Raw genomic sequence first — 15198 nt, 5'->3', positions numbered from 1 at the left:
GTCAACCAAAAGTCAAAGATGGCTGCCCTGAGCAAGAGTTGTTCCCACAGAAGTAATAGTATTATTTCAGGTTTAACTTGCAAGTTATCCATGCCTACAAGGCAAACAGCTGGCTTAGAACTGACTCACTGTCAAAGACTTGAAGCAGTCTGCAGTCTAAAGGCACAGCAGCTTTGAATCTGGGAAATATTTCTTATGTTCACGCTTCTGGCTTTTTACAAAAAAATGATCCACTTCTGCATTTCTGGGTGTTCCACACAACACAAGTCCTTTAACAGTCCAATTCAGGCTAACACTGGAGCTCAAGTGTTTATGTTCTTTGATTTATTGTAATTTTTTAATTGTTAAATCGTCAAGCCACATTTCTCCTTCAGAATCTACTGGAATTATCGTATTAACGGTTGAAAAGTTACAGTATAATAAAGATGTTAGGTTTAAGTGTCACCGACAATGCCTCAGGTGTTGGAGGGTGAAACGTGTCCTGATGAACAGTTTTGTGCTGCCTTCAAAACTGAAACTGATGGACGTTAGAAGATTCATCCCAACTGTAGAGTGACCATGTTGGGAATGGCACGTTGTGGATTTGGTTAAAGCATGTGTCATAGTCCAGGCCCTGGGGCCGGATTCGGCCCTCCAGGTAATTCTATCCTACTCTACAGATCATTTTATTTTATTGTTATTAATAACCCGATGTTATCTTGTGCTTATTTCTAACTTGTAGAATTTTGACAAAAAATATTTTTATGGGAAGTAAAATGTTATTAGTTATTTAAGGTTTAAGTTCATTTATTCTGGAATAATATTCTTTCCTTTTTATTATTCACAATTATGTTAAAAAGTTACAGTTTTAAAGTTTAAAAACATTGGCATTCTGCTAGCTTTTTGGACTATTTTGGCATTTTCTAAGGTTTTTTTAGACCATGTTAAAGTTTAGCTAATATTTCAGATATATGCTAGCTGTTTTGGCTAATTTTGGCTTTTTTTTAGGCTGTTTTGGAGCTAGACTAACATTTAGACGCTTGCTGTTAGGGCAAAATCTGAGTTGAGGGCCGCTGTGGGCTAAACTCTGGTTTCATTTGTCCGACGCGCGTTCCAACAAAAACAACTCCAAAGCGTCCTTCTGCAGCGATGTGTTTATTGTCTTTATCTGCAGGTTTCCAGTCCATATAGTCCAAATGAAAAACAAAAAACAAACAATCCAGCTGTGACAGACTCTTTATAGCCAAGTTAACACGGTCAACAAATTATATGACCACCGCCAGGGGTTCACCCCACTTCCTCGTCCATGCATGATCCCCAGGTGACAAGTGAGAACCTTTCACAACTCTGTGACGCGTGCGCCGACAGTGACACGCCCACAACCAGGCTGACGCCACTAAGCTATCACCTCATTATGGCTCCTACACTTGCTATTTTTTAGTAATTTAGGCTTTTTTTGTTTTTTAAGCTGTTTTGGAGTTTAGCTAAAATTTCCATTACATACTAGCTGTTTTGGATAATTTTAGCTTTTTTTTTGTTTGTTTTTTAGGCTGTTTTGAGGTTAGGCTAATATTTAGATGCTAAATGTTTAGGCTAACCTCAGTTTTTTAATGTTTTTGTTTTTTTAAGCTAATTTGGCATTTAGTTAATATTGAAGCTGGCTATTAGCTTCTGTCATGGCTGTGCTCCTCCTTCATCCACGTAGTCTGTGGGAAGCTAATCAGGTGATCAGCAACACCTGTTCACCTCCCTTCATTAGGAGCTGCTGCCCTGCAGACTGTCAGTTTGTCTCAACTCTTCCTTGGAGCACCAATAACCCTGTTCATGAGAACCTTGGATACTGACTGACCTGTGAATCTGTCTGAGAAATCCCCTGCACTGGAATCGTTCTATCCATGAGTCTTGCCCCAGCACCTTTGCCACCTGTCAATTGACAATCTGATAAACTCTATGCAAAGAAGATGTGTTGCACTGCATGAGGTAAATGGTGGTCACACCAGATACTAACTGGTTCTGGGTCCCCAGACCCCCAATAAAGCAAAAAACCTGCACATTTCAGGGTGCCCTTTTATTGTGGGCAGTCTAACGCCGGAGTCACACTGGACGCGAGAGCGCCGCAAAGCGGCGCGGAGCGGAGCGCACACTGCTCTCGCGTCCAGTGTGACTCACACCAGACGCGAATTTTTTCCACGACGGTTGACGAGCCCTTCTGCTAGAGCTATTGCTTTTTTTGCCATCATGGTCAATAACCAGGATATCACCCCGTGTTTCTGCTAAAAGGGGATGGTCTCTGCCCCTGTTGACACAGACCCCGCCCCCCAACTCCACAGTCGGCCCACTTCATTGATCTGTTTGTGCGCACGTGTGCATGTCTGTCTGTTTTGTTGTGTGTCTGTGTGCACGCACGCGCTCCCACGTGTTTCCGTCCATAAAATAATAACCTAAAAATATGACCTGATGTTTCTTCCAAGAAGAACCGCTCCTCTGCCTCTCTCTCGTTCAAACACAGCCCCATGCCCCGCTCCAGTGTCCCCCCACAGCATTTGGGGGCCCCGTCTGCCCTGCTNNCGCTCCAGTGTGCCCCCACTGCATTGGGGGGCCTGTCTGCCCTGCTTTTTTTCCTCCCAGAACCCTGCAGCCCAGCACACCCGCTCCAGAGATCTGTGTTGTCTGGGATGGGGGCTCTCGCGCACGCGTGTCTGTGTGTTTTGATTGTATGCATATTTTCATCTCTACAGTCTGTTTAGACACAAAAACATGATCACATTTGTCAATCGCGACTTTTATTGTGAAAATTTGGTTCTATTTTCAATTCAATTCAATTCAATTCAATTTTATTTATATAGCCCAAAATCACAAAAGAATTTGCCTCATTGGGCTTCAAAATATAAACAATTGTTAAAAACTAAACAGACTACATAAACATGTTATCCCTGCCCTTAGACCCTCCCTCCCGGTAAGGAAAAACTCCTAAAAAAAACCTGAGTCAGGAAAAAAGAAGAAACCTTAGGGATTCCCACATGAGGGAGAGATCCTATCCCAGGACGGACAGGAGATACCAGAACTGTTAAAGAAACATTAGCTTCTACAACTACGTATCTAAAAGAGTTACTTTATTTTGAAAATAAACCGGATTTTCTCATGTATTTTGATGCAACTTCCTGCCAGTATTGACGCAGAGCGCTCGCGGCTCGCGAAAGAAATAGGCCAGACGGCGAAACGTTGCGCGCCGCTCCGCTCATGGTGTTACCGACGCCATAGGTTAACATGGGCGCCGAATGGAAGCGGACTCCGCTCCGCACCGCACCGCTTTGCGGCGCCATCGCGTCCGGTGTGACTCGGGCGTAAGGCACACCTGTGCAATAATCATGATGTCAGATCAGCATCTTGATGTGGCACACCTGTGAGGTGGGATGGATTATCTCAGCAAAGGAGAATGTCTGAGAGAAATGGTCATATTGTGTATCTGGAATGAATTTTAGATCTTTAAGTCCATCTCATGAAAAATGGGAGCAAAAACAAAAGTGTTGTGTTTATATTTTTGTTGAGTGTAATAAGAATAAATGATCTGGGGGGCAGGGTATAATAACCCCGCGGGCCGAATCCGGCCCCTGGGCTTTGACTTTGGCACGTGTTCTACATACACTGCATCCATAAACCTCCTCTTTGGTCTTCCTCTAGACCTCTTTCCTGCAGCTCTAGACTCAGCATCCTTCTACCAATATATTCACTGTCTCTCCTCTGAACATGTCCAAACCATCTCAGTCTGGCCTCTCTGACTTTATCTCCAAAACCTCTAACATGTGCTGTCCCTCTGATGTATTCATTCCTGATCCTATCCATCCTGGTCACTCCCAAAGAGAACCTCAGCATCTTCATCTCTGCTACCTCCAGCTCTGCTTCCTGTCTTTTCTTCAGTCCCACTGTTTCTAGTCCAAACAACATGGCTGGTCTCACCACAGTCTTGTCAAAAATGTTAACCTCTTTGTTAGGGCTGGGCAATATGGCAAAAAAAGAAAATCACGATTTTTTCAATTTTATTTCACGATTTCGATTTTACCACAATTTCTTTAAAATAAATTCAAATTGACCAAAATTGAATTATAATGATTTTAGTCAAAATAAGTAAACCCATTTTGAACAAATATTTATATTTATTCAAATAAATAGTTATCTATTAAGATGAATCTGTAAATATTGCAAGAATTGCGCCTTCTACTGCTACAGCTAATGCATTTCTGTCAAATGAACATCTTCTAAATATCAGTGAGTTTTAATTTTGCCTCTGTGCTAAAATCCATAAAACAGAGCTTGTAAATGATTGTCACCCAAGACCAGAGATGAGGGAGATTGATGAAGTTTATAGCATGAATGACTGATTAAGTTTAGTAAAGTAATTTCCCTATTAAAAACAGCTCAAAGTGCTAAATAATAATAATAATAATATTAATCAAAACACCCTTTACCAGATTTTCAAATGAAACTAAAACTTTTATTATTTTTGGATTACATACATGGTAAATAAATCTCAATTGCTTCAGAATTTACCTTCAAATAGACGACTTTGTTGTACTTTGAGAAAAAGGCTCCAGCTAGCATCTTTAACTGATACAAAAACATTTTAAAACTTGGATGATAACATCAAATACATCTGCCAAACTGTTAAGATTCAAAACACAGAGATAATAGCAGTAAATGTTGTGGCAGGTTAAAGTTTACATCCACAGCTCCTTCACTAACATCTGCTCTCTGCTGTGTTTATGTCACTGAGCAGAAAGCTAGCGTTAGCATTAGCGCTGTAGATTCTAGCTGGGCTTTTATTCGGTCCGTACGATCAAGAAAAAAGATCAACAGTGACGCCACGGATTAAGAAAATTATGAGTGAACTCACTTACACTTCTTATAAAGAAGGAAAAAAGTGCGACCGACAATAAGATTTAGGCTCTTAAAGTAGCTAGCTATGAGCTAGAAAAACAATGCAGCTACGTGAATCTTGACCGAACATTTTACGTGTTTCCAACATGAATTTCCATCAGTTTTTGTGCAGGTTGAATGTGAATATGTGCGATTAACATGTTTAAAAAACATGAAACATTAATAAAAACATACATCGAAGAACCAAACTAGCATGCTACTCGCGAGTAGCTAGCACCCACTTTAGCACACAGTTCACGGTTCCCAGCCTGATTTCTCTCTATTAAAATGTGATTCCTGTCCTGTGATGATTCCTCTCCATTAGATTATTTTGTTGTCAAGGTTTTTGAAGTCGATTGTAAAACACTGCATCTCCTTTTGTTACTTTTTCAGACCTCCGTCATTCATTACTCGAGAAGACTCGATCCGTAATGAAGGTGCATGTCTGTCACGCCGTATGTCACGTGACTTCCAATCCAGTAATATATGTCATTGATTACAAGAAAAAACACAGGGGAGGAGGAGGAGGAGCAGCTCGGATTTAAAGTCACAGCAGTCAACAAGCTTTTGCCTTCTCGCTCTTGAAGCTTTTCATAAAAGATCGTGATAAAACGATCTCTCAAAAATGACAGATCATCAGCTTTGGAGATCGTAAGATTTTTTTTATATCGTCATATTGCCCACCCCTAATCCTGAGCCATTTAGACAGCAAGAAGGGAATTAAGTCAAAATGCTGTTTGTTGATTAGAGTTCAACAACATTTAACACCATAATTCCCTCCACCCTCAATAGCAAGCTGGAGATCTAGGGCCTTCATCCATCCATCCCTGTGTTTATGGATCACCAACTTCCTTCAAGACAGACCTCATGCAGTACGAGTGGACAATCACCTCCACAGAACTGGAGCCCCTAAGGTTGTGTCCTAAGCCCCCTGCTGTACTCAGATTCTGGACACTAACTTGATGGCATCTGTGAAAAAGTTGAAGAGAGGAAGGCTTCTCTTGATGACAATGATTCTAGACACACCTCAGAATCCACGCTGGCTTACATTAAGAGACAGAAACTGAAGGTTTTGCAGTGGCCTTCCCAATCACCTCAACATGATTGAACATCTATGGATAGACTTGAACAGAGCAGAGTGGAACAGACATCCCAGAAGCCTCTGAGATCTGGAAGACTTTAGTAAAGAAGAATGGATGAAGATTCCGCAAACAAGAACTGAGAGACTCTTGGCTGGATACAAAAAGCCTTTAAAGCTGTGATACTTCCCCCCTGCGATACATGTCCCCTGCAGAGTTAGTACAAGGTAGTAACTCTGCAGGGGACCCAAACTTTTGCACACATCACTATTTTGTTTTCTGTTATTCTGAGAGTTTAAATAACGGGAATAAAGCCCGCTTTTTTTGACATGTTAAAATAATGTCTCACTTGTAAACGGATACCTTAAGACATTTTTCAATCTTTCCTTGGCTTCTTGATGCACAAAAACATAACATTTTAACAGGGGTGCCCCAACTTTCGATCCCCACTGTACCTGGAGTCAGTATAAATGATCACCGACTTAGCAAAAGCAAGGTAACATGGTGCACTCAGGGCTATCAGCTCTGCTGTTTTTGTAGACATGAGGGGGGAGTGGTCCAGACAGGAGAACAGGATATGAAGAGACAGCAAACTCTCCCTGGGAGATCACCAGAAGAGAAGCCATATACAAAAAGAACATAATCAGAGAGTGGAAATGTTGTCTTTAGAGCTGTCAGGCGATTACATTTTTTAATCGCGATTAATCACATTTCCTGAGTTAACTCACGATTAATCGCATATTAATATGTGGCCTTTTTTTAGAAAAAAAATGTGTGCTTCGTGGAATTTAGCAGTTCTACATTAATTATGAAAACAAGAATGGCAAAAATTAATAGTTTTCATCAGAAATACTTTATTTTGTAACATTGTATTGAGATAAACTTTCTTAACAATAAAAGGCTGCAACACAAAATGCCTAACAAAAGCCCAAGTGCAAGTGAAGGGCATTTTAAATTCAAAACTTCAATCAATGTTCAGTAAAATAAAATAAAAAACATCAAAATAACATTTCTATAACACTTTCATGTTCATTTTTTGTCAGGACCAAATCTTTTCCTCCTCTGCTGAACTACAGTAATAAATGAAATAGAGATTTATCATTTCCAATGAACTTTTGTTTTTTAAAACATTAAAGACTAAGAAAAGCGGGATACTCTGTGGATAGTTTGACAGTCTGTTACTGCCGCTGCGTTCTCTGGCTGCAGCTCGATGCAGCGACGTGTCCAGCGGAGCTCACGCCATGAATATGCCGGCAGACAGACCGCTATGCTGGGGCTGGATCACGCTTAAACCTCCAGAACATTTAAAACATCCCCCAGTGAGCTTGCTGTCCGGAACGTCGGGGATCCGCAGCTCTCGGGACGCGGCGCCGGACGCGAGCCAGTACCATCAGACGTGGTACTGGACGCGAACCAGAGCCGGGTTAGAGTGCAGGAGCTCTCCAGGTCCTAGCGCCGGCCGGTTTTAGCTCGCAGCTCGGAAGTTGGAGACCCGCCGGTGATCTAGTGAGAGCAGCCGGTGAGTTAGGGCGGGACGCCCGCGCGCGCGGTATGGAAAGGCACGTTTGAGAAAATCCCATTGACTGTAAAAATAATGGACTTATCGAACTATGAGGTCCCCCCATTATATACAGTCTATGGAAAATCCGCGATTAATGCGTCAAAAAAATTGTCGGCGTCAAGCACGTGTCAGATTAACGCGATTTTAACGCGCTAAATCTGACAGCCCTAGTTGTCTTCCATGTCGACCCTGGGAGTGCACACTTTAGCCAAGATGGTTTCACATGAAGGAAGTTCTCCATTTTCCTTTGTTGGCAACAAAGTGGTGCACCTTTTCCAGGGCTCTAGACTAACTTTTTGTACTGGTTTAACTTTTTTTTTTTAGGTGCATCAGCACAAAAGTTTGGTGTACCGACCATCTCGACCACATTACATTTAACAGCACTTTTTCATGGTCACTTTCCTTTTTATTTGCTGTCAATATCTGCATAAAGACTTGAAAATGATTAGCTTACGAACTGGTAAACATAAAGCCCTTTATTTATAACAGAGTTCTACAATAGTGATAAACTACTATTTGTTTATTATATAAAAATTAATCAAAATGCCCAGTTTGAAAAAGCTTATATTTTTGACAGCAAGTGCAATGGGTGGAGCCTAAGTCTTCCTGCTCTGTCCCATTCTGATCCATCTACTTGTAGACAAATAGATCCATGAACGTCTTTGTTTCCTGGTCTGAGCTGGAATCTGGATCAGAGCTGTATGTCTTGATAGAAATGATATTGCTCACCATTTTTGTTGCACTGTAATGTTAGCTTTGGGTTTGAGGGGCTGTAAGCTAGCGAGAGAGTAAACAAGATTTCGTGAGATATCAGTGTGGAGTTACTTCACACAAACAGTCCTGCCCACAACTCTAATGAACTGCTGTCGCTCTGCAGAAACTATGTCCTAGAAAAGGACAAGTTTTTGTTTTGAATTTTGTTTTTAGATTTCTAAAACTTTATGCTTTTTGTTATTTACTTAGGTTTATTAACTGTCATTGAGATCTTTATAAGGTTTTGCGTTGAGTTTGTTTATGTGATCTAACCTTCAGGGCCACCGTAGTTAACCCTAAAACACCAATGGCATCTGAATTAATAGCTTTTTGGCTTGCCATAAATCTTATCTTATTGTTCACATGATCACCGTGAATCAGCTGATTCGGATGCGGAAAAAGCGGCTTTTTTGCTTGCTTTGCTCAGATACACACACAACATTACTAATGTAGAGCGCTCATAATAAGAGTGCTGCTGCACAGCTACTTTTCTCCGTGGCAGTGTCCGCCGATAAACGTGGATTAGGTAAACACTTCACAAATGCACAGAGCTGCTATCAGCGCGAGGCTCGTTTCCTCCGCTTCAGAATCTGCTGGAATGACGTTCATCGCGTTAACGGTAAACACAAGAATGTATCCTAAACACTGTAGCTAAAGCTCAGGTGTTTGAAGATTTTAACAGACTGTTTTCATTCGCTCCACCTGCCGCCAGCATGGGGCGCGCATGTACAGGGTGCGTGTGCACAGACCCAAACTGAACGACTCTCAAAGAGTCCGCTTTATTGCGCGCTGACGCGGCTGGTGTGGAAGCTCCTTCAGATGTACATTCTAATAAAATAATAATAGTTCGTATTTGAGGTTGTTACACCTGCACACACATACAGGAAGGAGACTTTTGGAGTCGCGGAGATTATGTTTGCTTTTTTTCATCACAGAACGGCTGGGTGCACCAGTGCGACCAAGAATTTTTTCAGGCACACCACTGAGAAATCCAGTCACAAATGTGACCAAATTGGTCGCACTCTAGAGCCCTGTTTTCACAGTAATGTTAGGTGTGTCTAAAAGGACAGAGGACTTCCTGAGCCACCTCAATGCAGAAAAACAACAAAATGACAGGAAGAGAGTGCATAATGAACCATGACAGTAAGGAATAATAACTTACATTATCTGTAAAGGCTCAGACTTCTTTCTCTGCCGCAACCACAGCATGGAGACATTCAGGGAGGCCTGCAGCCATTCAGTCCAGCTTTGTGGAGTAGCCAGCCACAGGACTGAGTCCATCCTCGTAAGTAGGAGCTGCAACAAAAAGAAGACATAAAACCACCATTCACCATCTGATCCAAGGATTGAGCTGAATCTGAAAGAAGAAGAACGGTAGCAATTTAAAAGACCTGCTTCAGAGTGAGAACTGCTAACCCTGCTTCAGGAGATCATGTCAAGATCATGTCTGCAGATCCTGATCAGCTAAGCTGCAGCTGGGAGAACCTGCAGAGAGAAGTGGAGGTAGGATGAGAATGATGTAAACTGGCTCCAACAGAGCAGAGTTTGTGATGAACTCCTGCCCCTCTGCAAACTTTCCTAGAAAACAAGACAGATTTCTTGATTTAGCCTAAAAACATCAAAGTCATAAATAAAAGAACACTCAGAACGCTTAGATCAAAAGATGATTGGAGTGGGACTTTAGAGGCTCATTCTCTTCAGGCACAAGTCCTCACATGCAGTGTTGGGTGTGAGTTTAAGTGTGTGTCACCTGTTGTGTTTTCAGTTGCTTGCAGGATGCAGTTTTTGACATTTTCACCCAGGTAGAAAGTTGGCACATGTCCATTATGCAGTGCAGAACAGTGTCAATGTAATCCACATCTGCAGCCAGACTATTTTAACATCCAGAGGAGGCAGGCCTGCTGAGATCTTTTGCAGGTCACTGGGTTTCAGTCTTTTAGCCATCAGTCTGCAGATCTCTGCTCCTGTTGGTCGTATTCTGGACAGAAAATAAGCTGTCAGCAAACTTCACTCCTGAAGCCAAAGGATCAGGCAGATGTGAGGAGGCCTGGTTTACATTTGCAACAGTACTGGGGTGGTGTGCTGATATTGAGCCTTCTGGACCAACCATGAGAAGCTGGACACACTGAATGGTTCTGGTTCTGTCAGTCCCAGCTGGTGAACCACCTGTATAGGGGGTTAGGGAAAAAGAGGTGAAGCATTGGGAATCCTTCATGGTGAAAACAGAACTGCTTACTTGGAAGCAGCTTCTGTTCTTACAGTAACCGCTCTACTCGTCTCATTCTCTACTACACAGCAGAGCTGCATGCTTTCTGTTTTGAGCTGTAGATTAAGCTTTAAATTGGCTCAACCCTTTTCTTCTGCTCTATTTTCCCCACAGAAACCCTAGCTTTCACTGCTTTCATTTTCCAGATGTCTCAGAGTCTGATTGATTTTGTGATAGTTAAACACACGTTATAATCTTTGAATACTTTTGTTACCAAGAAAATACTTGCAGTTCAGGATAAACCTTTGGCTTTTGGTTGCTATGGAAGTTTATATACAATACAGAGACATGTCTGTGTTACTCACTTCACCTGATTCATAAAAATCAAGGTTTGACATCCAGTAACTTTTTTAAACAAATGATTTCTTTATTAAGGCACACTTTATGTTTTGGATTAGTTAGAGAAGAACATTAACTACATCCTTTTGAAAATGAATGTTCCCAACATTACCAACTATAGGTAAAAGTAGGTGGAATTCAGCTCAAATTGATGAATCCATGTTTCTCTTTCAAATCCAGGAATGTTGTAAACATGAGAAGAGTCATTCAGCTCTCAGGACAGCAGGCCTGTGTGGAGGTTAGCCCTCCCGCCTCACAACAACACAGCAGCTGCTGAACCCACAAGTCTTCATGCAAACACTACAGATCAGTCTTTCATTTGACACGTTTGTGTGCATTCACCTGTCCAGGTGTTTGTTTACTAAGATTATTTTTTTGATTGTGTCCTCACACTTTACTATGATCTGTAAAACTGCTGCATCTCTATTTGAAACGTCAACAGAAACGTCGAGAGATAAACGTGCTGACGTCACAGCAGATAAGACGAGAATCAAAGATGACGATCGATGATGATCTTTGCCACGTTGGGTGACGTAATCACTTACGAGAAGACATAGGGGGAAACCATTGATGACGAGTTACCTCATAACAATTACGTGTGGTGACACCAAAAAAATGTTCAGAAAAAGCTTTAAGCTGAAACGATTTTAGCAGAAACAAGAAACCGGACGACCGGGACACAGAAAGACAAACGGGACGGGAAAAAGCGCGCGAGCGAGTGAAACAAAATGAGCAGCTCGGAATATTCCTACGACGGCGAAAGCCTCCCCCCTTCGCGGGAAACCTCCTACATCGTCGCGAAACTGACGGCGGAAGATATTTTCAACGTTGTCTTCGGGATCTTCAACCTGAACACAGCAAGAAAAATGTCCAGGCTGAGGGAGGAGCTGACCTGCGAAACCGTTGACGCGGTGATTGACAGCTTCAGGGAGGAGCTCTCTCCGAAGAAAAAGCCCTTACCTTTCTCACGGAAGCGTATGGGCTCCGTGGATGAGGAGACGGGATCCTCCTCCCCCTCTGCCCCGAAAAAGCGTTTCAGCAGGCAGACAAAGACAGGGTGGGATGTCAGCGAATCAAAAGCAGCCGTTGAAAGACTTTATGAAAGAATAAAAAGGTCTACATCAATGGACACGGGGAAATCCCCACAACCTGCTACAAAAGTAAAAAAGGCTCGGTCTCCAAAGTCTCAAAGGACAAAGGCCAAAAGCCAACAGGCACAGAAGGAAGATGGAGTTGTAGAACCAAAATCTACAAAACAGACATCTTGCCTTTCATGCGTGCCATTTAAAGTTGGAGCTCAAAACATCAAAAAACGGGTCCAACAAATAACTTCTGCAGATAAGGACACAAAAACCCAAGTCCAGGATCCAGAGACAATCCTGCACGGGGAAAACATCGAACCTGCAGGAGAAGCAAAGTCTCGGTCTCACAGGAAAAAGGCCAAAAGCCAAACGGCACAACTGGAAGAAACAGTTGTAGAACCAAAATCTACAAAACTGACATCTTGCCTTCCAGATGTGCATTTTGAGACTGAGAAAATAAAAACATGTGTTGCAAACATGAAAGTTGGAGCTGCAAACATCAAAAAACGGGTCCAACAAAGAATGTCTGCAGACAAAACCCAAGTGCAGGACCCAGAGACAATCCTGCACGAGGAAAACATCGAACCTGCAGCAGAAGCAAAGAAGTCTAGCCTTCAGAAAGTGAAAGTAGGTATTAAAAAACTGAAATCACGTACGTCTGAAATTCAAGTCTGTGCCAAAAGGCGAAAAGCAAAGGCTGCTGAAGTACAGACTGTAGAAGTGACACAGCTGGACGTTTCCAGTAAAAAGTCTCAACTCGATGAGGGTAAAATAAAGACTTCTCCGCTCAGTCCAAATCTTGGCCGGGATGAAGATCTGAAAATGGCCCTGGAAAAGTCTGTTTCACAGATGATTTCACATGCAGTGTCAAGGTCAGGGACAGACCTTTTCTCTGAAAACATGTTCCCTGTGACACAACTTGTTGAAATCATTTTTGAAAAAGTCAAAGACAGCAATGTTGAGATGACTGGTGGAGAAATTGACTCAAAGCTCCACTTGCTTGTTTACAAAGACCTGCTTAAAATCTGGAAAAAACCAGAATTAATCATGGTTGTTCTCGATGTGAACAATGACACGGTCAATGATACAGTTGCTTCAAGCTTTAAAAAGCATCTCCTGAGTTCACAGAGGCCCAGCGTGTTCAGGAGGATTTTCAACTTCTTTCTCTGTGGAAGTTAAACTTCTACAGAAAACTGGGCCTTAAAAACTAGAAAAGTACAACTATTGTAGGGTCTAAAAACAAGCTTAAAATGAAGTAGGAGTAAGCTACTATTTCCAAAAAAAATAAAAAAAATTGTAGGAGTTTCAAAAAAACTTTGTTAAAATTTGTAGGGTTAAAAAAAATAAACTTTTTAAAAAGTTGTAGGGTTTAAAAAAAAAACTTTTTAAAAAGTTGTAGGTTTTAGAAAAAAAAAACAAAACTTTTTAAAAAGTTGTAGGGTTAAAAAAAAAAAAACTTTTTAAAAAGTTGTAGGATTTTAAAAAAAACTTTTTAAAAAGTTGTAGGGTTTAGAAAAAACTTTGTTAAAAGTTGTAGGATTTAAAAAAAACTTTTTGAAAAGTTGTAGGGTTTAAAAAAACAAAAAAACTGTTAAAAGTTGTAGGGTTTTAAGAAAAGAAAAGAGTAAAGCAGGAATGAAAAAAAACTTGGTTTTAAGTAGTGGTAGCTAAAAAGATTTAGTTTTCAGTGTAGTAAGACTTAAAATATGATTTCTTAAAATATACAAAGTTTTAGTTAACTTAATTCCCTTTCAAAGAAAAGGAACATTAGTTTAGTTTCTGAGTAGGTGCTAACTAAACAATTCATTTTTGGTGTGGGAAAATGTTCGTTATTTCTGTGCATGTGTGGTTTTCACAGACGTTCTGGTTTCCTCCCAAAAAAAAAAAAAAAAAAAAACGTAATAAATAGGCGTGTGACACTCACTTTCAAACTAAAATAAACCCTTAGTGTCGATATTAGATATTAGCATTTAGCCTAAAATAAGAAATGAATCAAATTGTTATAAAATAAATCGTTACACGTCTAATAATATCCCATTTTCACACACGTAATGCAACCACAAGGAGGCACAATCCAGTGCTTTCATGTGCCGGTCCCAAGTCCGGGTAAATGCAGAGGGATTTGTAAGTGATGGTAGAAAACGAACTGCTGCAGTCCTTTGACTGTTTAGCTGGAGACGTATATTATTCTTTTCACCTCTTGTTCTCTAACTTCCTACGCAGGTGGTTCTCAAGGTCATGACAGCGGACTATCACTAAGAGCCCTGAGCCGTTTCATGTGGAAAAACTAGACCAGCCCAACAACCGGGACCAGCAGAACCAGCAAGACCAGCAGACGAAGCTCCACAGATGCATGTGTACTGATCCAGGCAACAGCTGGAGCATCAGACACAGTAGTAGAGGAGCCCAGGTGAGGGCAGTTTTCTCTCTTTACTCTCAAGAAAAAAACGTCTAATGCCGAGATTCAGTGTGCCCAAAGAGTTGTGGAAAGTTGCTCACTTTCTCATAGTTGGTATGACTACTACATATTTTATTGAACATCCCTTACCACAACATACAGACACACACACAAGCTACACAAGGATGGTGGGGCCAGTGATCCTCTCTCCCCTATCTCATCCGTTGTAGGGGTACCAAGGCCCTCAATGGTGGTTGCTGTGTCCCTTGGGTGTTGAGCAACAGTCCTCTCGTCACACAGAGAGAGGGATCCCTGAGTTATCTGGCGAGGCCAAAGGGGGTCGGAGGATGCTCAGGGTTCCCAGGTGGTTGTGGGATGCTCGCTGGAGCTTCGGAGGGGCTCTCTGGTGAGTGAGGCCTTGTGCTGGCCCCCCTGGAGCAACAGGAGGGATATTCTCCGGCTGGGCTGCAGTTCACACTCCCCATGCCCCTGTGCCAACTGCTCTCTAGTGCTGAGGGCCCCTGTGGTGGCCCTTCTGGCCCAGGTCTGGATGGTTGACCTTGGGTTGCCCGGTGGCTGGATTCCCTTGATCTGCTATCCTGCGCAGGTGTCTGGACGGCCCTGGCCCCACTGCTATCTCACCTTTGGCAGGTGGCTTGCTGTTGGGGGACCAGACACATTCCCTCTTTTTCCTCTTAGAAATTTACTTTCTCCTGGTGCTCAATGCTGTTGGACTCAACGGACTGTCTGTCCACTGTATCAAATGGTTGATATCCATTCAAACATTCAGGGGTACAGAAGCTTGGCAGAGAAAGCTGCAGCATTGC

General features: G+C 42.0%; 1 protein-coding gene and 1 long non-coding RNA gene across 5 annotated transcripts in view; one reads left to right on the top strand and one right to left on the bottom strand.

Annotated features, from left to right (window-relative positions):
- Nucleotides 1–5560: 5560 nt before the first annotated feature.
- LOC112138545 lies at nucleotides 5561–11979 on the bottom strand. 2 transcript variants are annotated; one of them, XR_004948573.1, is made up of 6 exons: nucleotides 11852–11979; nucleotides 10343–10452; nucleotides 10037–10264; nucleotides 9678–9771; nucleotides 9449–9582; nucleotides 5561–6571 (listed from the first exon to the last, which is right to left on the bottom strand). It is a non-coding gene; the product is annotated as an uncharacterized LOC112138545 (long non-coding RNA). The 2 variants fall into 2 exon arrangements; XR_002917802.2 differs by having other exon boundaries at nucleotides 11784–11867.
- The window catches only part of LOC112138544, an 11770-nt gene continuing 7877 nt past the window's right edge, over nucleotides 11306–15198 (top strand). The window contains exons 1-2 of one of the 3 annotated variants that reach the window (XR_004948572.1): nucleotides 11306–12600; nucleotides 14209–14383. Coding sequence is in view for 1 of the 3 variants with exons in the window: in XM_036214031.1 (XP_036069924.1) it covers nucleotides 11620–12600; nucleotides 14197–14232 (1017 nt within the window). In the remaining 2 variants the exon portion in view is untranslated. Of the gene's footprint in view, nucleotides 12601–14196; nucleotides 15092–15198 lie in introns of those variants that run through there. The other 2 variants (XR_004948571.1, XM_036214031.1) reach the window with 2 other exon arrangements.

The sequence above is a fragment of the Oryzias melastigma genome, linkage group LG10 (assembly GCF_002922805.2).
Source record: "Oryzias melastigma strain HK-1 linkage group LG10, ASM292280v2, whole genome shotgun sequence".
NCBI classification, from domain to species: Eukaryota; Metazoa; Chordata; class Actinopteri; order Beloniformes; family Adrianichthyidae; genus Oryzias; species Oryzias melastigma.
The sequence above is the reverse complement of the archived record's forward strand: the minus strand, read 5'-3'. Positions and strand labels throughout refer to the sequence as shown.